The sequence below is a fragment of the Zymoseptoria tritici genome, chromosome 17 (assembly GCF_000219625.1).
Source record: "Zymoseptoria tritici IPO323 chromosome 17, whole genome shotgun sequence".
NCBI classification, from domain to species: Eukaryota; Fungi; Ascomycota; class Dothideomycetes; order Mycosphaerellales; family Mycosphaerellaceae; genus Zymoseptoria; species Zymoseptoria tritici.
Window position 1 is genome coordinate 518501 of NC_018202.1, and position 22675 is coordinate 541175.

The following is a 22675-nucleotide window of genomic DNA, read 5'->3' on the forward strand; positions in this document are numbered from 1 at the left end:
TGTAAACCGCTACAAAGATCTCCTGGTTCCAATGTTGAACGCGAACACTTCCTAGCCTTATCTTAAAGGAACGGAACTATACCTACGACGGTTGATCTAGCCCCAGCTCCGGCTATTCGATGAATCCACCCATCCGCTGGACTGAAGGACACCGTTGAGCACAGTCTACGAGCGAGCACGGTCTTACCTGAAGTTCCACGTCATGGAGGCATATGGACACTTCTTGATATACCGGCGGCGGAACAACCAGACAGACTGGGTGCCCGGTGACATTGCACGGAGCCAGCCTATGTCTTCCGCCGCGCACCACGGTCGAACTCCGCGACCAAATTTTGCCGGCCGCCCAAAGGACAGATGTAGCCGACCTTAGCTAATACTTCACCACAAGACATTTCTGGCCCTGAGAATGTCGTCGAGGTAATGCTTAGAGCACCCCACCGGACCTTTACTCGTCGATTGAAGTTAATTTCATTTTCACTCATTCGCGCCTGCACCACCCGCCGAACGGCCTCAACAACCATGACAGCTCAGGTCGGCGCCAACTCCCATCCATACGTTCTTGCTCGGTCCCACACAGCGTCAGGTAATGACTCTCGGCTAGGAGGGAGCCCGCTGATCCCGCTGCTTCAACTTTGGCGAGTCTTCATCGTTTTGATAACGCACACAGCTTCAGCAAATGAACGACGATGATCTCTAATCCGAGCGTTAAGGCATAGCTCATGAAGAGCTTCTACAATCTCTCTCGAATTTCCAGTCTCTAGCATCCTGAGCCGGACTTCGGATTAGTAGCCGCTGGCAGATTGAGCGTTGCTCCCCTAGGCGCTGCAGCATAGCTGGTCGCAGCCGCACTTGCAGCATTAGATTTCTACGCGGCGAACGCAAGCCCGAAGCCGGCGAATATGCAGAAGCATAGAGCCATACACCACAGAAGTTTCGCCCTTGTCGACGCCATAATCTCGAGTACGAGGAGTACAAAGCGCTAAGTTTCGAGAATCGCATTGCGATGCGATGCAACTCCCTACCTTCGCTATGTGTCGTCCGGCCATCCTGCTAGCTCCTTTCCTAGCACGCTATCCCAGCAGCTCTCCGCCATCTACTCTACTCCTAGAGCTAGGAACGGAGTAAACCATCCCTTTTACTCGGCGCGGCAGCTGGACGTCTTTCTATCCCGTCCTCGACAATAAGACGCTTTAGAAGGAGAGAAGCGCGACGACAATCACTAGCAAGACCACAACAAGTTACGGAGTCTGCGATACCCGGCGCGATGTTGAAGTCTCGCGTTAATGCCGGCGAGAGAGCGGCTCCGCCTTCAGGACGATATGGGGGCTGAATGGAAATTCTACCGTTATAAATGTTTTCCGTTATATCGTACAAGCTTGATTTCTACTGCTTCTTCTCCTCCTTCATCGCGCGACTGAATGCGAACATCTTGCCCGCCTCTCCGGCACGACGTTTTGCTCTTCCTGACATGATCCCTTCTTCCCCGTCCACGCCTCCCACCCCGTTCTCCTTCACATCATCTGCGTCCTCTTCTACTCGTCGAGGCGTTGCAGCTATTCTGCCGACAGGACGTTTCGTAGGAGTCGCGAACAGCATCGATGATGCTTTCTTCGGTGTCGGTGTCGGACGGGGAAGTCGGGAGGGAGTCTCTAGCGCGAAGACTTGAGGACGAGGAGGAGAGGGAGAGAAGATTGGTCGCTGGGATAATGTTGCTAGCTTGCTCGGTGTTGCGACAAGGATTCTAGTAGGTCGAGACGATACAGCGCCTCGCTTCGGAGATTTGATGCGGACTTGCGAAGGGTTGGTCGCGCGCGAGGGAGTCTCGGGAATGGCTATCGCTCTTATCGCTCGCTTTCCAGGAGTCGAGATGCGAAATGGGATGGCAGGCGCGCGTTCGTTGACTTCTCGGTTGGAGGGACTCATTGTGATTTTGAGATCTTGCTGGGTATTCAGAGGTGGTCGTACGAGCTACATAGGAGCAGAGTGGCACAGGGTTCGATAGTTGGAGAAGTACCGGCCTTGAGACTTGCGCTAGGAGTACTATAGCAACAGGCGTCGGCGTCCAGGACGTGTCCCGTTCCTCCTTCGTACGCTGGCGCAGAGTCCCTCGCGCTTGTCCGTTTCTCGAGCATCTATGCCGAGGAACGCTGAAACAACAGAGATCCTTCTCCTATTGCTGCACACCCAGCACCTAGCGCTCTAGGTCTTCTTTTTCGCAACGACTGCACCTTGCGCCGACATACGTCTGGTTGCCCAGAATCATTTCTCTGGAGCAAACAACGTGCAAAGCAATGCGGCTTCTAATACGGATGTCGTCGACTCCCTCTCCTGTTCAAGTCTACCTCCCTCATGGTCCTATTAAGATGCCGAGAAAGCCTGGAGGACTTACCGATCACTGGAAGTCGTGCATTCGACTGTCTGCGCTATTTCCGACACACATCATTTAGAACAACTACGATGCCCATCGCCCAATCTATAGAGTGACCAATTCGACGATCTGGCTTCTGCTCGAGGGAGGTGTGGAGGTCAATAGCAAGGTGTGCAGTGGTCGCCAGCTTCAGCGACTGCCTACGGAGATATCCTTCGCTAGGAAGAAGTGAAAACGAAGAAGTAAAGAGTGCCCACCACGTCAAGTCTTGCAGTGACTGGCCCAGCATCTCACAATATTCTGGCTTACGTCTCCAAGCAAGGACATATCGTTCAAGGCCGCTCTGGTGTGTTTCCCACGAGATCCGAGCTGCTTGTCGTACGCAGTCAGCGATTCCAAGACATCGCCCTTGTCTTCGGAGGTTGGATGCGCCACCTTGCGCCCACCATCATCTCAGAGATCGTCCAAGACTTCGCTATAAGCAAGCTCTGACGAGGGCACGCCACTCCGCTGTTGAATCATTCGACATCTCGTACCGCAATCAGAAGATCACTCGTTTTTTCCGTCTTCCACTGCGCATCTCCTGCTGAACGAGACCACGCTGGAGCACTGAGCGGGGCTCGCTTGGACGTGGATGGATTGTTATTGACAGACCTTGGCCAATCTCTCTCCTGGACATAGGCTCCACACGGACGCCAGCACCGGGCGGATGGCGGAAAATTAGCCGTCGGTCGAGTGGCTCTGAAACATCGATATGGTCGCATCGAAGGACCAACTTCAAGAAGTCGAACTTTGCTGCATCAGTCGGGGAAGAAGTTAAAAGGTGTTTCTCGCGCTTTCATTGCCCTGGCCACGCTCTGATTCCTCAGCTCGGTGATGCTACAGCAGTGTGCAGCACCGACAAGATACCACCTTCCCTTCACGACACAACCCAACAACCTCGCTGGCGCTTCCGCCCACCTATTGGACCCACGACACACGCCTTTCCAACAGGTCCAGCAAGCCAATATGCAGGTCGTGCATGCCGACAGTCCGCCAGTAGACTCCCTCCAATCTCTCACTCGCTCCGCAACGGCACTCCAGCGAACCGGATCCACGGACAACTCCATCACAGATGCCTTGAAACCCGCTACACCGCAACGCGACATCTCACTGACGTTCAGCAACGTGGCGCAGCCTCCGTGACCTCGAGTTTCATCGGCCACGGGAGGTCGTTGTTCGGTGGGAAGAAGGCGGCGGGGGTTGCTTGGCGGTGGGAGGGAGGCGCGGGCGTGGACAGTTCGGTGTTGATGACTGACTGCGTTTTCGCTGTTGAAGAGGAAGCGGAGTGGGTTGGATGATACGCCAAGAGGATGATTGGGCTGATTGGGATTTGATTGATTGGGCGGTACTTGGGTATTGTCGACTATGGCGGGTGATGGCGTTGTACGATCATGACACCGGCGTCAAGAACAGTCCAAGAGACGAAGGCCCTGGCCGATCAACGCACGCTTCGAGGAGCTCGCTAATAATCCATTCAGCGGGAAAGCATTCTCGTTCCGCATCGAAGATTGGTCTTCACGGATGATCCGAGAGCGAGATGAGCATGCGATGGAGTGTTGGAGATGATTTAGCGGCCAGCGCCAATGCGACCTGCACTGTGGCTTCGCAAGCAACAAAGAGTGCAGTCGAGTCTTGGCTTGTCAAGAGTCATGCGCTATGTGGCCTTGCACGCGGTGATTGCGCGGACAATACCCGTGAATGTCATCACTTTTAGCGCTGCAGTCGTCCCGTCCGTCGAATTTGGTACAGACGAAGGTAGAGTAGCAGGCCGAGGTGCGTGCCTGCGAGACGAGCGAGATAGTAGATCCCACTCCCCCATTGCGGTAACTGCGTTTTGGTCGAGTGGAGGAGACATGTCTTTCTCGTTGCCAACGCTAGGAGCCAGAGAATCGTATCGCGCTATCAGATCGTCTAGTTCAGCGATGTCCAACCAGCGACAGTAGGTGCCCACGGGGACCAGTCTTGATCCCTAGGCGAGTACATGGTCATCTCTAGGTAGTCTTTGTGGGCTCGTAAGCTCTGTACACGAGGATCCTCCTAACTGCGACTGCGGGTGGGTGGTGCTTAGTAAGCTTGTTAGCATAGATTGGCATAGTATAACCCCCCCTGCCAATGCTAGCTATTAGTGTTATTAGTATGCCATTAGCATGCCAGTCCAAATAAGGTATTCTAATAAGAGCTAGAAGGTAGTGTTGTAAATAGTAGATGAATTAAACGGCTCTATTAACTATTAACCTTACCCTAACTCTATAAGTCTACCTCCGTCGATACGAATAAGTGTTAGAAGGACTGTTGCTAGCGCTGTTGCTTAAGATTAGCCTTAACATCGTCTACATTATTAAAGGCTAGTGTTATAATACTAGCTCTCTTCTTAACCGGTAGACTAAATGTACTACGAAGGAAGGTATAGGCTTTAATAATGTCGCCGCTAAGCTATAAACGACGGTAGGTTATTATGTCTCTACTAGCGCTAAAGGACCTCTTAGGGTTGTCGCTTATTAAGGGGATTAAGAGGTAGTCGAATGCTATACGTAAGAGGTTTAGCTATTATTGTCGACGGTAGTACTAGTATTATAAGTAATCGAACGTAGGAATAGCCTTGTTGTATTTACCGCTTATCTACTAAGGGTCTAGCAATAGATTAGTCGTTAGATACTCCTTAAGCTCGTCGACGAGGGTAGTAGAAGGCTAGTAAGTTGTCTTAAGCCGCTTAAATTTACGTAGACGGCTATCTATACTATCCTTAGTTAGCACTATAGGTGTTGTTGTATATAATAGAGTAGCGGTTACACCCTTATATTCGCTCTAGAGCTCTAGTACTTACTTATAAACTATATCGCTCTATCTAGCCTACTCCGGCTATTACTATTAACTATTAAACTACTACTTCTTTATTAAAGGGTTAAGGTAGACAGCGGTAAAGAGTATTAGTGTCTTGTTATATAGGGTGTAGTACTTCTTAGTCTTCTTCTACGCGTAGTTATAGTAGCCTAAGATATATTCGAAGGACTTGTCGTAGACTAGCTCCTCTACAAACTCGGTCTTAAAGTTGTCGATAGTGTCTAGGATAAAGCTAATAGTCGGATACTAGTCGAATAGGTTGCGCTAATTGCCTTACGAGTCTATAGTAGCTACCTCGAACGTCTTAAGGGCATCGTAAATGCGATCGAGCTACTTCTATTACTATAGCTTTAGCCGGTTGTCCTTAAGAGCCTTCTCCTACTTATGTTCCTTTAGCTAGCCCTTTATAAACCTCTTAATCCTCTCTTATAGCTCGAGAGCCCTCGTAATTATGTAGTAGGTAGAGTTCTAGCGTATGTCGTTATCTTAGATAAGCTAAGAAGGTAGTTAGTAAGGTATTAAGGAAGGTGTAAGAAATAAGGTTAAAGATTAAGGGTTACGGGAAGCGCGGCAGCGGAAAGTCCCTTATACGGGCCGCGTACGGGGGCTAATTATAAATTCGGAAATTAGCTAGTATAGCGTTATTTTAGAAACTTACCTTTAGCTTGTCGAATTGCTCTAAAACTCTACTAACAACAACACCTACGAATCGCTTAATCCTCTACGGTAATCCTCGAATAAACCGCACCGTATTATATAGTATACTAACCGGCCCTTTCTCGCTCTAGAATGCCTCTACTACGTCGACCGCGCCCTTCTTAACCTTAGCCTCGAGAGCCGCTAACGCCTTACTAGCTCTAGCGCCGAGCAACAACGCCCTCGTATATAGATTCGTAACGTAGCTAAGGTAGCGTAGTCTATAAGTAGTCCGCTATACGGCGGTCTATCCTAGGTAGAGCTACTTAAGAAGAAGGTCGATTATAGTATCGTTAGTACTAATATTATCGCACATAAAGTATCCGAGCCGCTTTTAAAGGCTATATTCCTCGATAACTTCTATAAGAGCGGCCGCCTCGTTCTTAGCTAACTTCGTACTATAGGTCCTTCTAAAGGCTAGTAGCCTCGTTCTACGGTTACCTCTACTATCGACGAAGTAAGCGAAGACGCTAAGGATCGAGTAGTTATTTAGCGAGGTCTAGCTATCGAACGAGAGATATATATTACTAATCGAGTCCCTTAGCTCTCGCTATACCGCCGCCTTCTCCTTCGTATACGTATCTATTATCTACCCTCGAATCGTCGACGCCGTACGTAGTAAGAAAGAGCCTATTAAGGAGTTAAGGAAGGTAATAAGATCGCGGAAGTACTAGTTCTCGACTATTCGGAAGGCGACATAGTAATATACTATCTAGCGAACGAGGAGGTCTTTAAACTTAGTAATAGTATAGTCCTTAGTAAGCTATTAATAAACTATACCGCTATCGAAGGACGACTCGATTAATCCGGTAGTACTAATAATACGCTTACTAGTAGCTCTATCGAGCTAGTGTTTATAAAGTAAGTAGTTTAAAGTACTACTATTACCGTTATTACAATATAGTAAGGTCTGCTTACCTCCGCTAACCTCGTAGTAGTAGCAATAGAAGTACTTCTTCGAGTCTCTTAACGACAATACTAGCTTACTAGCCTTCTATATAGTAGACTTCCCTCTCCTACTCTTATTACTCGGCGTAGCTATAGCTACATAACGAGTATATTCGACGTCCTTAATTAAGAAGGTGTCCTTATAGAGGGTTCGGTCGTAACGAGGGTTAGCGACATTAAGGGTAATGTTATCGGTTATAGGCTTCCTTCGAAGGAGCGAGAATATAGTAACGGTAAGATAGTAATAGTAATAGTAGTAATAGCAATAATAATACAATTAATAATTAACTACTAATATATACGTAGGTATAGAGTCTACTATGTTATATAATAACACCCCTTATATTAACAATACCCTTATTAGTATTAGCATCTCGACATAGCATTAGTATAGTATAACCCCCTCTACTAATACTAGCTATTAGTACTATTAGCAATGCTAATAACTAATAGCATTACTAATACTAGCTATGCTAATAATATTCTATACTAATAAGCTTACTAGTAGTGCTAAAGTCTACGGATCGAATCCTCCGATACGTCGGACATAGTATGCCTAAGACCTTGCCCTATTAGCATAAACGATTATCGTGTCGCTTAGCGAAATATGCCTTAATTCTATAGACTGCCGTAGAAATGCTTCCCGAGCGCTTATAAATTCGAAGGAAAAGGCTAGGCTCCGGAGAGAATAGGGAGCTTCCGGCGCTAGACCTACTCCGTTCCGTAAGAGTTACTACTCCGCTCGTAGCGTAATTTGTTCCGCTTCTAGTATAATTAGATAGTAAGGAAAGACCGCGGTAATACCTTAGTATATATAGTTACGATAATACGAGTAGTAACTTCTACGCCGCTTCGTACCCTCGTCGGCTAGCTCGAGTATATTGTTATTATCCTAACTATCGTCGAATCGCGTAGCCGTAGCACTCTAGTGTCCTCCTACTAAGGTATCTACTTTACTATACCCCTCTACCTCCCGCCCCTACTTCCTCTTCGTCTTCTATACCGCTCTATACTCCCGGGTAGCTAGCGGTGCTATCGTCTCTAGTAAGATGCTCGAGTAGACGTACTAAAAATAGCGGTTTATAGCCCGCCCGCCGAAGCTATAGTTTCCCTTCCGGTTCCTAAAAGCTTAGCGTATCGTGTTCGTATAGAAATATAGCTCGGATAATTTAGCGTCGTAGCGTATAAAGGATTCGGAACGCGGATTTGTTATATGCGCCTTCGCTATCGCTAACCTCGCTGTCGGCTAGACTAACTTAATTATAGAGTTACCTACTATAGAGTATATAACCTTAAACATACCGCTAACCTCGCTGCCCGAAAGCGAAGCAAGATAATGTAGCAGACTTTTAGAAAGAGAAGTAATAGTAGATTTTAGCGTATGCGGCGGAGAGGCAATAGTAGGTATTAATATATACGGCGGAGAAGACTAGTACACTTAGCGCACCGTTCCGAGCTTCGAGCTAACGATTATCTCTCCGGACGTCTAAGGCTATAAGCTTCCTCTATTTGTTGCTCGCCTAGGATAGACCTATAATAAAGCGATACCGTACATTTTCCCTCCTCCGTATCTACTTATTCTTATTATCCTATAAGTAATCTCTTTTTAGTATCTACGAACAGGACTACTACTTATCCCGTCGGCGTTAATCGTACCTATGCTCCGTATAAACGTAGTAGCCTTACGCGGAGTCTCGACGGCGGGTTCTTACTTAATCGTAGTAGGAGAGCTAGTATCCGATAGCGCCGCTACTCCGTCGGGACGTAGGGTAGAGGTAGGTAAGACGGCGCCGGCATATAGGGTAGAGGTAGGTAAGATGTTATCGGCACGTAGTATAGAGGTAGGTAAGATGTTTTCGGTACGTAGGGTAGAGGTAGGTAAGATAGCCTCGGGAAGGACTTAAAGTATCTACCGGATAATAAATTAGTAAAGTCTATCGGGATTAGTTACCGCAACGATTAAACGTACGTATGCTATTATTATGCGCAGGTCCTTAACCTCCGCCTCTAGTGCTTCTACGCGGGTTTGTAGTTGGTGCTCGATGGATCGCTACATATTTGTTTGTTTGTTTAAATGGTCGAAAGTTGAAAGTCGTTGGAAAAAGTTCGGAATGGGGAGACGCGCCTGCACGCGTCTACGTCACTACCCCGCTTTTTTTTATCAACTCAGCTCTCTTTGCAGCGGGTGCTTAAGAAGGCCTCCCCGTCTCTGCTGACTCTCAAGTGACTTTCACTGCTAGTCTGGACTCCTGCCATTTCCCAGCCCAGCCTTTTACCTGATCAGAAAATCACATCTTTGCGCATTCATTCCTGGGTTTTTCCGTGACTCAGCCGTGAGAGCGAGGCGATTGTATCTATGCCGATAATCCTACTTTTGCGAGTATTCGGTAAGGCGGTAAGGCGGTGTGGTCGTGGGGTGAAGCTGGTGGCCGTGCAGCTAGCGATCGAGAAGTCGCGAATCCGTCGCAGTCTGAAGAAGCTGCGGTTGAGTGGCCATGCGGTCGTGCGTATGAGGCACGAGGAGTCGTGGATCCAGCGCAGTCGTCAAGGAGCTGCGGACGTCGGTGAAGATGGGATCCAGCGCAGTCGTGCAGGAGCTGCGGTCGAGAGACGTGGTATTCAGGGCAGTCGTTGAAGGAGCTACGGATGGCGGTAAATCTGGCAGTTGGTAGAACAGATGTGGCTGCTGTCGGTGTTAAAGTCAGGGGATGCGTCGTCCTGAAGGATGCCGAGGACCCTCCGTAAGCACGTGAAACTAATGTTGCCGGAATGCGGTCTTGCGAGGCTCTCTAGATCGCGCAGACAGTCGCAAGCGAAAGTAAGTATCGCGATTACCTCTAGCGTAGGCTTCTTCGGAAGGACAAGAGATGGATGTCCAATTAATAGCTTCGTCGGAAGCGATCGATGATCGTATCGTAAGTCTGCGGCTTCGTAGACCGTCGAGAAGGTACCTTCGCTAATGCGGTTGATTAGTCGATATCGTTAGCTAATGTTCTTAAAGGTCTGCTCCTAGTGGTCTATAGCGTGGAGCACGGAGTCGTCGATGTCTCCCTGCTCGTCGTCGGACATAGTACCACTACTTTCGTCCGAGTTCTACTTCCTCGGTGTCGTCTAGTCGTCCTTTCGCGAAACCTTCGTCTTCGTGTACTACTACAGTCTTATGCGAGCGCCGTGTAGGGAGCGCCATAAATTGTAGAGGAGAATCTGGCTTCTGTTCGTGCAGACAATTATATGCGGATGTTAATGTTGTAGGTTGCCGTGCGACAGGGCTCGAAGCATTGTAGCTTTGACAACGTTTCTTTAAGCGGCGGTAATGCCGGTCTGGTAAAGGCGGCAGAATTGCTTGTGCACGAGCGAGTCCAATCCTGTATCCACGCAGTTCTTGCCCCAAGTTCTTCATGCGGTCGTTGGCCGCAGCGAGCTCCAGCGTACCTCCGTACCTTCAAAGACATAGTGGGAGGCAAGGGGTTAGTATAATCGTGCTCTTCCGAGGCTAGGAATGGTGGTCTGGTCGATGCCAAGGGCTTTTGATGATGCTCGGGATGAGGGTCGCAAGCGGTGACTGCGAGAAATGGAAGTTGTTGTCGTTACACGAGATGAAGACTCTGCGAGTCGGTGTAACCAAGGTATTTTGATGGAGGTTCAGGTGGTATTTCCGGTGCTGGAGCCGTGGGCGCTGCCTCTGGTAGACTGGGAAGGGCTGAGTTCGGCTATCGAGCCATGCGAAGGCGTGTGTGAAGGCGTATGTGAAATCTCGCAAGGACTGAAGATCGCTCGGAAGGCGGTATTTGTCGCTGCGAGCGGACGAGGCTTGAGGGTCGAGGAACTCTTGTAGTGGGAGCTGGGCTTGGCTGTAGTGCGATTGACTTCCTCTTCTTGATCTTTTTCCCGCTCGAAGAGTTTCCAGATTGTGTTGAGCTGAATGGTCCCCGTCTCGTTGATACGCTAGATGTCCATGACCTTGACCTTTCGCGTATGATTTGCTCGCTCTTCTCGTCGGAGCCTTCTTAGCCAAGTCGATTTCTTGCTGCGAAGGCGGAGCATTTCCATCATTCTCTTCGTTCAAAGCCGGCGTCTTGGAGAATGTCTCCACCAGAATCTTGTCCTGCGAAGCACATATCGATGGACGATTGTGAAAGTAAAGGTCGTGGATGTAAGGCCGAGCAAGAAGTCGCGTCGGTGATACTGAGTTTCTTGCATCTCACTGCCAATTGTTAAAGGCCTTCTCGATAGCACCTCCGCAGGGTGTCCTATTCGTGAGACAGACTCTGCTATGCAATGCATTCTTAAGGTCAATGCGGTGAAGAGGCGGCGGTCCGGAGGCATGGGTACGATCATCGTAGGTAGGAGAGGAGGCGTGAAGCGCGATAAAGCTGGCGGACATGGTGGAGTGGAGTTTCTCGCTTCTTAAGAAAGAATGTTATGGAGCTTACGGGCACGTGTTAGAGCTACAAGGTCGAAGGGCCTCCACGTGTTCCTCCTTGCCGAGAGCAGCGGGACACGTTTATTAGAAAGTGTTCGGTCGTTGCATCGGGGCGAGCTCCTGCTCACATATAGCTTCTTCTGCAGGTTCAAGTCGGAGCGTCTTACATCTCAACATTTGACTTATTGCACGCCTTGTAGTGATAACGTGGAGTAGAAGAGAATTCTGAACTCTGCTCCGTCTCTACGTAGCAGCATCGATACTCTACCCATAGAGTTATAAGTATGGTTCCTTTTCGGAATGCACCCTGGACTCCGAATCGGATTGTCTATCGACAAATTTTATGCATGCTCTGCTTCGAATCCATCATCCCTTTCCTCCCGCAAACAGCTGCTTCGACCAGTCGTCCGGCGCTCGCGACTCAGTCGTTCAACGACAGCTCCCCAGTATACTCAATTTCCCGGGCGGCGATGAATCCAGCCAGATGCTGCATATGCCGCTGGACAACCCGCAAAGAGTTGATGCCCGGGATGCTAACCGGTTGTGCTTCGAGACTCTTTTCGAGAACGTTCACCAGCGCCTCGAGACGGCTGACCTCCATCCTAGCGAGTTGATTTCTTGCGGACTGCTTGACGAGATCGCGCTGGGCCTTGAGTGATGCTTTGTGACAGTCGATCTGCTGTTGAATAGATCCGACGTTGTCAGAGTCGTCACCAGGTCCGAGTCGGTCCAGTGCGACAGAAGCAAGGGAAGCGATGAGAGCGGCATCAACGAGGAGGGCCTTGGCCAAGGCGATCTTCTCTTTCAAGGCCTTGCGAATCGCCTGGGTACGAAGAACGTGTGCGCTCTCAAATCGACTGTATGGTTGGGGGGAGACGCTTTCCGAGACCGCATCACCAGATGGCAACACGTCCGTGACCGTCGCGATAGCACTGTGGGTGTCGAGATCAACAGCTTCGGGATCAGCGACCAACGTCCTCAGTGCATATTGCCAAATCGGTGGGTACGCGGCGGCACCGTCTGGAATCGGACGATGCATGCACAGGCATGTCAGTACGGCAACCAGTGACCAGTCGGTAGTACTAGTGCATGCAGGTGTGAAGTCCAGTATCGTGGATTGTCCGTCGAACTCGCGGGAAATGACGTCTGCAAATGCGTTCACCTTGACAGTGCTTCCGACCGGGACATACGTCTGCCAGGCTGGAGTGTTGGTCCGATGATCCACGTATGCAGCGGCAGCTCTTTCATCTCCGTTGTAGTATATAATGCAGGTGCGGCTGGCGTGGGGTCTTGCGGTGGTGTCTTGCAGGTCACGATGCAAGACCTTGAAATCGTCCTCGGCTCGCTCTTCATCGCCGCCCACTTCTTCGCCTACTCTTCCCGCTGACACGGCGGTCAGCCACGAGTCGAGGTCTCGTCGTTGCGGCGGAGGAGTTGCTACAGAGGCAATTTGTAGTTGCTGGCCGAGCCGTCGCTTGGCGTTGGGCTGATCGTCGGACATGCTGCCCAGCTCGCGCTTGCGCATGTCGGCCGTGCGAGAGCTCGAGTCGTTCGCGGTGGAGGGAATGGCGTTGAGGTTGATGGCGCAGATGTTGTCTGGCTTCGGAGAGGAGGCGTCAATTTTGATGAAGGGACTCGCTGGCTTCGGAGAGGAGACGGCTGTGAAGGCGGCAGAGGTGGTGGTGCACTTCGCGCGAGATGTGAGGGTCGACTGAGTGGCAGGGCAGTCAGTATGGGATTTGTCAAGCAAGTCGTGATTGACAATGTTGTAAGGTAGTTCCCGTCTTTCTAATGAATGGCGGGGCAAGACGTACTTACCTCGTGCGGGACGTCCTGCGGGATTTCCGACCAGTGCGGCGATTCTGATTCTGATCTTGCGCCCTCTGCACCATCATCCAGGCCGTTGAAGGAGGATTGGTCCAGCAGAGCCTCCCCACCACCACGACCCTGCTCACACTCAACCGACGCTTCGCTTCCATGTCCATCGTCTTCGTCTCCTCGTGTCTCGAACCCATTGTCCTCTGTATTCTCTCCGTCTTCTTTCTCGGCCGTCTCATCTACGCCCGAGTCTTCGTTGCTCTCCTCTTCATCCGTGTCCACCCTCGAGTCGTCGTTGCTCTCCTCTTCATCCGTGTCCACCCTCGAGTCGTCGTTGTTCTCCTCTCCATCCGTGTCTACCCTCGAGTCGTCGTTGTTCTCCTCTCCATCCGTGTCCACCCTCGAATCGTCGTTGTTCTCCTCTTCATCCGTGGCATCAGCTGCTTTTGACGTTTCAGCTTTGAACGCATCCAACGCCGCCTTCGCATCACCCGCCACCCAATCCGCTTTCGAATTGACATTGCGCCCCTTCCTCTGGCCTGCCCTCCTCTCCTCCCGCACAGCCCTCAGTCGACACACTGCCTTCTTGCGCGACTTCAACAAACCAATTAGCTCCCTCGTGCAGTCCAGAAACTGGCGACTGCGGAGCATATCGCCAAACATAGCGTAGATGTGTAGTTTCGGAAACTTCGACCAACCCATGCATTCAGCAAATGTCTTCGCGGCTTTGGCCCAGCCCGCCTTTGCATCTCCGCCGAGAAGCTCCTCCAGCCGCGTCACATGTTTCACGGCCAGCTTGTCAATCACATCGCTAGTCGCCCAGTACTTGGTGCCGGTTTCCTCTCTCGTTGCCTTTTCCCACCACCACGCGCGGAGGATGACAAGTGGACTGTGAGGCGCGCTCAACGCCTGTCGTTGTACCCGCGCGACCGTCGCATCGTTGTCCGTGTCATTTTCCGCCGCCTCTCTGTCGAGTAGCAGCCGAATCTCTGCATGGCGGTCGACTTGTTCGACTGAAGAAGGGCGTTCGCTTGAGGTTCGGCGGCGTCTCGTGCGCGCCATGTTCGCGGCAATTCGTAGGCTGGCTCATGCGTGAGGAGTCGTGAGCGGTGGGTGTAGTTGTTTCGCAGATGGGGTGGGTATTTCGTAGTGATGGTAATGGTCGCGGCGCGGTCGGTGGGACGTTTCCGAAGTTTTTGTTGCAGCATCTCGGAGTGATGGTACAGTTGTCGCAATGTGAGGGTCGGAAACGCGGCACGGGAGAAGGGAGACAAGAGGTTGGTGGGAGAGTTGGAGCAAGTTCTCCGGCGGATCGTGGCCAGTCTCGAGCATGCGGTTAAGCAGGCGCGAAGTGACGGGGAGAAGTGGAGGGATGCGGCGAAGAAATTTGATCGGAATTTGATTGGAATTTGATGGGATTGATCAAGTTTGTTGTAGCACTACAGGGTGTCGCGATAATTTGTTGCAGCACTACAGGGTGTCGCGATAATTTGTTCTAGCACCTCCAGGTGCCGCAATACTTTGTTGCAGCACCGCAGGTATACGTGGAGGGATGCGGCGAAGACGGTAGGGGAGCGGAACAATTGAATCGGAATTTGATGGAAATTTAATAGTATTAATCAAGTTTGTTGCAGCACTACAGGGTGTCGCGATAATTTGTTCCAGCACCTCCGGGTGTCGCAATACTTTGTTGCAGCACCACATTCAGGCCAGCATACTCGCCGTACACGACAATCCCACCGCGCACCGGCATCGAGCATACCGCCTGCCGGCATTAAGCATCATCGGACTTGGGAAGGATTAGACAACTTGATGTGCTCGCGACTCCTTTGCTCTCGCACTCTTTGCCGTCACGGGAAACTGGATAGTCAAACTCTGCTGACTTCAGACACGTCTTTAATCCCTCCCGCAAGGGTGAGTTAATACCTGGCCTCGATCGCTTCCCTTCCTCCCTCCCGTCTCTAGGCACCCTGTAGTGAAGAGCTTCTCACCGGCCTCCAACCCCTCGCCGGCGCCCGCTGTACTCGATATCGATCCTCGTCGTGCGCACACACACTATTACATGATGCGGTCGTGGTCGAGCTTGTGCTGCCGCAAATGCGCAAAATGCTAGCGGCGGATCGGGAGAGTGAAGCGCACAAGCAGAGGCATCGGGGATGAAAAAGTCACATCGGGCAGAAAGGAACCGGTGCGCGGGATGAGGCTGACACGGAGGGTGAAGCGATGGGTCTGACAACCAATTCGATGAGGAAGATGAAGTCCCATTAGTGCTAGCAACTGGCCGAAGCTCCCAACCGGGCGACGAGTTCAAACCGAGGAGCCTCGAGACTACGATTCGACACCGCGCACGATCTCCAACACAGTACAGCGCCGCCTCAATTGGTCTCGCGCAGCAAATTGAGTAAGCACGCATCCGCTGGGATCTTGTAGGAATGATGAGATAGAATCAGAGGATGGACAGCCAGAGCTCGCACGCTCAATATCGAGATCTTTAAGAGAGGAGGAGGACGAACAATCAGCGGAACATCGAGACAACCGCGCGAAGACGTCTGAGGCCTGCAGAAGACCTCTATCCACAGACCGGCATAAGTATCTCGGCCAGCACCGCACGATCCGCCTTCAGCTTGTTTGTGTGGTCGAGGCATTTGATCTCAGTTCCAGGTCCTGACACACCATTTCGGCCACATTGAGCCGCTCAAGTAAATCGTGGCAATCATCAAGATGTCTCCTCCTCTCGCCCGCGAGCTCTTCCGTTCAGCCTCCTGCTGAGATTTTCTATCCTTTCTCATCCTTTGCATGTCTCTCGTTCAACAAGCAAGGACGACTACAGAAAGCCTGGATTTGCTTGAGGAGACTGCCCCATCCTCTATCCATCGCCTAGATTCGCTTGAGGAGACTGTCTTCATCCTCCTCCGTTCCAACGAGCCTTGATTTCAAGCCCTCATCTCATTACTCCTTAGCACTCCATCAATCCATCAACGAGCAGCAAGATCAATCATGAAATCTAATGCGCAATCTCGACCTCAGTCTCCGCAAAATCGAACTGTTTCCAAGTATCGACCCTTCGCGCACGGGTGGCGGGTTCGGTAGGCGAGACTGCAACGAGCTGTTCCTTGTCTTCACGCGAATCCGGTCATGCTCCTCCGGGAATGTAGGCCGATTTTGACGTTTATGTTGAAGCATCTACCGCCGACAAGCCATCGACCCGCATGGAGCAGGAAGCCGCTGAGGTGCCTCAAAATCTCGACGCCGGGTATCCTCGTGGGCTCGCAATACGTGCGATTGTTCATCGGTATTGGACTGCACATCCGATTCGGCACATTATCGTCAGCCGCGCCATCTTAGTTCGCTTCAGTGCTTCATCTCTCACCACTTTCTATTGGACCGCCGCCGAAACTCCGAACGAGGTGTGATCAGAGAGTGCGGCGGATGAAGGCGGCTGCGTCCGTGGAGATGGGCTTGCTGTAACCTTGGAGATGGATAGCGACCACTTGGTTTCATACAGGAGCTGCGCTATCTAGGAATGTCCAGGGGCGAGCCGACGCGGTTGCGGCCCTCCTGTCTTTGGCGAAGGTTTTCGAAGCCCAGCTTGCCGACATTCTTCGCTTCTGATTGAAGGGCATCGGTAACGAGGAGATATTTCTTGTAGGTTGCCAGGAGCCAGCCGTCTTGCAGGCTGCGAGGAGCTAGCAGCCGTCGGCGGAGACGTCTATTCCGAGGATAGGAGCACCGAGAGCTAGGAGAGCAGTCTTTGCGTTAATGCCGAGACGGTCGAGGAGGCGAATGTCACCGTTGTTGGAGGCGACGGCGATATAGCCTCTCTCGGTCAAGTTCGTACCTCGAATCGACTCTTAAAGCGCTTTCCTCGCTTCGTGTTCTTACTAAGCTCTTACTTCCGCACAATCGCCAGAGTAAAATGGGGTATATCGGTGGGACATTCTGAAGCGACATACGACTTTTAAGGTATTAAATTATCGCCAGCTCTTCTTCGCCCATACCCGAGCGCTCTCTGATCTCTGGACACGCCCTACACATGATCTTCTCGTGCAGGATGTCCTCGCGCTTGCCCTTCCAATCTTACTATACTTCCCTAACGATATCCCTTCGCATTGCACGGAAGCGTCCTAGCTCCTGCCCTTGTCCTGCTTTTCCTCCTCTCGCAAGATCGTCGACCCTTTTGCTACTCGCAGAGCTCGACGCATAAAGGCTTAAGCTCTTACCCGTATCCTTCGGTCCCATTTCCCATGTGCTCGGCGTTCGAAGTGCAAGCCATCGAAGTCTTAGAAAGCTCATTGCGGCGGGAGGTAAGCTAGCGGTAATTATCTCGTTCGCCGTCGACGTCAGATTGGCTGTAGATAGTGTCAATTGGTTCAATCGTCGATCAGCTCCGGTACTATGGTCGAGGGAGTTAAGTCGGAATTTGGTGCGAGAGGAGGCGTAGTGAAGGACAAGAGATTCAAGAAGAAACACCAGACTCTTCCTCCGCGCCAAAGGTGAAGGACAAGGAGAAATGTATGAAAGAAGAAGACGTTGTCGAATGTGTAGATGGAGCGGAAGTTTTTCTCCCCAAGGTCCGGTCCGTCTTTAATATTTGTTTTTGTTCTTTCCAAAGCTCACCCGACCCGACCGTCGACCCGTCGACCTTTAGTTTCCCTTCTTTCTCCCTTTACTTTATTCCATTATCTCTTTATCCACCGCCTCTCGTCTCCCTGGACACAATCCTCCACGCTCCACCACCAACCTGTTCTGCGGAGTCTCGACACCACCACGACCATGCAGTCTCTACGCCTCATCGACCACTTAGGCCGCACATACCTGCCGCCACCCGTTTTCCCACCACCTCCAGCCTGCCACGACTGCTGACCACCGTCCCACAACTATTGGTGTCCGTCCTACTGCTGCTGTGAAGCCCCAGGCTTCGACCAACAAGACGAACAACCGCTCGAATGATCAGGAAAATGACGTCCGACCGAGCACATCCCACAGCGGCTTACAGGCTCCCAAGATGACGGCCCAAACCTCGACCAACAAGACGAACAACCGCTCGAATAATCAGGAAAATGACGTCCGACCGAGCACATCCCACAGTGGTTTACATCCCACAGCGGCTTACAGGCTCCCAAGACGAAGGACGCCCGACCCAGCACGTCTCACAGGTGTTGAGAAGAAAGTCCAGCCCGCACAGAGCAATATCTTATTCGCCGCCGCAAAACGCCCTCTGCCCATCACCGCTACCAATCACCGTGTTGGCGTTCTTGCTTTCCGTCTCGATTATACGGCTGGTCCTCATCGCTATGGCGGTATCCGCAAGGGTATGGATCTGGACTTACCTCTTAGCTTTGTGCTCCAGGACATGCGCTGACACACCCAAGATTGACCGAACTCGCGAGCCACTGCAGCGCAAACGCGACTTGGAGAGTGAGATTGAGGAGGATTTCGGGCAGATCGACCAGGCGATGAGGTCGACGGTTGCGCAGGCCAAGGTTGCTGTGGCGGTGCCAATGGAGGAGCTCACGCTGAAGGAGGGTGAGTTCGCGCGCAGATAACCAGCAAATGAACGAAGGAGAGAATGGATACAGACGTCTTCACAATCAGTCCCGGCACAGGCGAGTGGTGACATTGTTGGAATGGATTGTGGAATAATCTGCACCTTTGCTGCTCGTTGTCAGCGTGCCCGTTACCGATGAGGCATCGTCTGATACTTCATGTTAACTCCTTGCTCGACATTGTCCTCCTCTGGATCCCATCAAGCCGATCTTCGAAATGCCGAACACAGCTCGAAGCATGAAACGTCTTCCTCGCACCGTTTGATTGCAGATTGCCTATACCGTCCTCTCCTGTGCCATGATCATGTTCACGTCGCTGTCATCGGACTCAAAAGTCATGTCTATAGCGCTCTTAGTGCCGCGAGCCACCTTGCAGACCCAACCTTCTCTACCCGAATCCTCTAAACCCTTCGCGATGAGATAGAGGACGCACTTAGTAGCGGCACCCACAGGCCGACAGTTCGTGCATGTCCGCCACTCGTGCCAGTGCTGCTCCTCCATTAGCAAGACACCTTCATACGGTATGATCTTGCTCTTGCGAAACAAGCGGATGAAACATGGGTTGGGAAACGGCGCAACGCAATCGAGGTATTTCTCAGTTCTGGCTTCAATACGAGTGATGTTGGCGGTCTACAATGCGTGGCTGCTGCAGAATCTCGTAAAGGCGCAAGTGCTAGTGACGCTGAAGATCTTGCCGGGGATTGGCAGTCTGTGACCGGGCTGGCTGTAGAGTCCCTGAAGTTGAAGCATGATAGCATGCCCCATTGCTTCGCTGAGAGTCTCTCGAGCGCGCGGTCCGATGGCCTATAGAAAGCTAACGGCGGTTTGGAAAGGAGAATCGTCCAGCGGTATCTTTAATTCGGTTTTCGCTCCGGTGAAGGCCGCGTCGTGCTTTGTCGGGCGCATAATACGCAAACACTAGCAGGGCGAGTGTTAGCTCAATTTGCGCGGCTCTTCGGAAGGGAGAGTGAGGCTTACGTCGAAGACGTAGCGAAACATCAGGACCATTCCATCGTTAGAGTACAGGTCCACGAGCGAGTTCTGCTGTGCGGTTGGCTTGGATTTTGGAAGCTGATGGCCGTTGAGCTGTGCCTAGGCGGCTGGAAGTGACATCGTGACCCTGTTCACGATTGTGAATTGGACTCTTGATATTCGAAATCGGTGCGCAAGAAACAGTCCCATGTGATGTTGTGCATGCCCTGCCCTGCCCTGGATCTGGCATTGAAGAGCATGTTATCTGCGCCGCTCTTTACCGTGTTCACACTGCAAGCATCCGCCATCTTTCACTCGCCCGCCTGCCTGCTGCGCAAGCGATACTGTGAATCTTCCATCCTCCAGAGCGCTGCGCCTATGAACTCCATGTCATCATTTATGATCTTCTTCATGTTCCTCCCGTCGCGAGAACTCATCCGTCCATTTCCTCCTTAGCGTCTCTTCCGTGATGGCGGCGACGATGTCCAGCAGGACGGGAGACCGTGCTCGCGTTTCGTCCATCAACTCCATCCGCTCCAATGATCCCATCAGCCATCTCTTCTCGATTTTCGCGGAGAGGGCTGCTGCTCAACCCTGCGTTGATGAGCACCTTGCTTGTGAACATCTGCAGATGTGTCGAAGAAGTGGTGGGCTCGCGAGTAGTCCCGACCGCTGATTCTTGCTTGGCTCGTGCATCTCGGATGGGAGAGCTGCTGTCATGTCGCGCTGCGGCGTCGCCACGCAGGGTCGGTGTGGATGAGATGGCGTCGCCACGCAGGGTCGATGTGGGTGAGACGGCGTCAGGGAGGGCTTGGAGCATCAGCTAGAAGGGACCAGTTAGTTTCGTCGAGTCGAATGCTGCGACTATTGTACGCACTTGTCTCATCATCTCGTGTAGGTTGTTGACTTCGTCTTCCAGAGTCTTCACTCGGGCTTTTAGCTGCTGAATCTCGTGCTCGCTGGCTGGCTGCATGTTGCGGTCGGCAGGTAGAGTAGTATGGAATCGATGAAACGTCGTGAGTTGATGGAAGGTAGTAAAGAGTTGATGCAAGGTCGTGAAGAGTTGATGGAAGGTCCTCGGTCGTGGAGAGTTGATTGAAAGTTGAAGCTCTCAGCTGAATTGCGGGGAATCGGAAGGGCGAAAGCTGAGGAGACGCGTATTGCACGCGTTTCGAGGCACGTGACGTCACTGACCCTCTTCGGCAATTGACCTCACTTCCAATCCACAATGCCCAGGTGGAATTCCGCTTTTGATTATACCTTATCTTTACCTACTACTAATATAGATAATAGTAGTATACTATTACTACCTTAACGACGAAGGGTAAGAGTAATTACTATAAAGAGGAAACTCTATATATTTCGGTATCTACTATAATATATATAACCGCCGGCGCGTAGTATACCGTATCTACTATCTAGCGGTCTATTAGTACGATTAATAGCTAGGTACCGAGTAGATACTCGTTATAAGGAGTAGTATATACCGACTTTAACCCCGAAATTCTAGGTAGGATTCGTATAAGTAGTAGCTCGGTAGACTTAAGTTTCGTTGTACTAGATCTAGGCCAGGGAAACCACGACGAGTACGAAGATTACTGGACCGCTGGCACCAATCGCATCCTAGGTCTGGCTCATACTCGCAGCCATATGCCTACATGCCGCATGTAACTTTCTGGCGGGTTCCTACAGCGGGAGATGACAATCTCGAGCTGCGATCCGAATACTCTCGCATTACCTGGTTGCAGAAGGGCCCGAAAATCGACTCGATCACTTGACTTCTCATCTTTCAGCACAGCATCACGACGATATGGTTGACCCGCCTTAGCACAGCCATGTTGACCACGAACATGCAATCCGCGATATCCAGCTATGTTAACTACGAACATGCGGTCTACGATACCTACGGCACCCACCAGAGAGGTAATCGCTCTCGCCACAGCCATGTTGACCACGAACATGCGATCTGCGATACCCACGGCACCCAGCACGACCTTTACTTTCACTTTCACGATTGACACTGTCACAGTAAGATGCACAAACCTCGCATCGTCGACACGTCTCTTTGCTCGGCCCTTTCAAGGTCTCTTTGCTCGGCCCTTTCAAGGTCTCTTTGCTACAATCATCAATGTTTTAGCGCTGACCTTCACGACATCAGCTACTATGGCCATCGACATGTGCTTCGCTCTGGCGAAGTTCTTACATGTAACGAGACTAGAGGCGACTACCAAAGGTCTATAGAACCACATCGTTGCCCACAACATGTTCGTAACGATTCGACAAATCTCATCAGGATCGTGTCGACATTGGCGCGTATCCTAATCTTTTAAAGCGGTTCCAAGCGAGCAAAGAGAACGACGGCCTCCAGTATGCGATTTATCACCTCCCAAGCGAGCAAAGAGAACGACGGCCTCTAGTATGCGATTTATCACCTCCCAATCAGCAGAGAGGTGATCGCTCTCGACATTGCCGCGTATCTTGATCTTTCAAAGCGGTTCCAAGCGAGCAAAGAGAACGACGGCCTCCAGTATGCGACTTATCACCTCCCAAGGGGCATAGCTCGGTCCACGGCACTGCACCTCTTGCCATGACCATCGTCCAAGGAACAACTTGTCAAGCAGCTCCAAGCGAGCAAAGAGAACGAAGGCCTCCAGTATGCGACTTATTACCTCCCAAGGGGCATAGCTCGGTCCACGGCACTGCACCTCTTGCCATGACCATCGTCCAAGGAACAACTTGTCAAGCAGTTACAAGCGAGCAAAGAGAACGACGGCCTCCAGTATGCGACTTATCACCTCCTAATCAGCAGAGATGTGATCGCTCTCGCCAACGGCGAAGCCAATACAGTACAAATTTCGGTGTGGGAGGCTTTACTTCACCTGGAATTCGTCATTTGAGGGGCGTTTTGCCTCTCAGTCGCGTCGCCGTTTTGAAACCCTGCAGAGTTGTCCAGTGGCGTGGCTAGTAGAGTGTCTCGCGAGATGAGATAAGATTCTCGGACCGAACGCAACGAGGCACGAC

At 51.3% G+C, this 22675-nt stretch overlaps 3 protein-coding genes across 3 annotated transcripts; all 3 read right to left on the bottom strand.

Annotated features, from left to right (window-relative positions):
- Nucleotides 1-1383: 1383 nt before the first annotated feature.
- MYCGRDRAFT_97843 (uncharacterized protein) lies at nucleotides 1384-1923 on the bottom strand (the record flags this gene model as incomplete). Its single annotated transcript, XM_003847130.1, has 1 exon — nucleotides 1384-1923. One exon carries the CDS (start codon nucleotides 1921-1923, stop codon nucleotides 1384-1386), a length of 540 nt encoding a protein of 179 aa, XP_003847178.1.
- A 10700-nt stretch (nucleotides 1924-12623) lies between these two features.
- On the bottom strand, nucleotides 12624-13565 carry MYCGRDRAFT_64849 (uncharacterized protein; the record flags this gene model as incomplete). Its single annotated transcript, XM_003847129.1, has 2 exons — nucleotides 12624-13029; nucleotides 13137-13565. 2 exons carry the CDS (start codon nucleotides 13373-13375, stop codon nucleotides 12756-12758), a joined length of 513 nt encoding a protein of 170 aa, XP_003847177.1.
- Nucleotides 13566-20087: 6522 nt separating this feature from the next.
- MYCGRDRAFT_97845 (uncharacterized protein) lies at nucleotides 20088-20627 on the bottom strand (the record flags this gene model as incomplete). The annotated part of the gene is made up of 2 exons (XM_003847128.1): nucleotides 20088-20477; nucleotides 20532-20627. The coding sequence occupies 2 exons, from the start codon at nucleotides 20625-20627 to the stop codon at nucleotides 20088-20090; spliced, it is 486 nt and encodes a 161-aa protein (XP_003847176.1).
- Between the last annotated feature and the right edge of the window lie 2048 nt (nucleotides 20628-22675).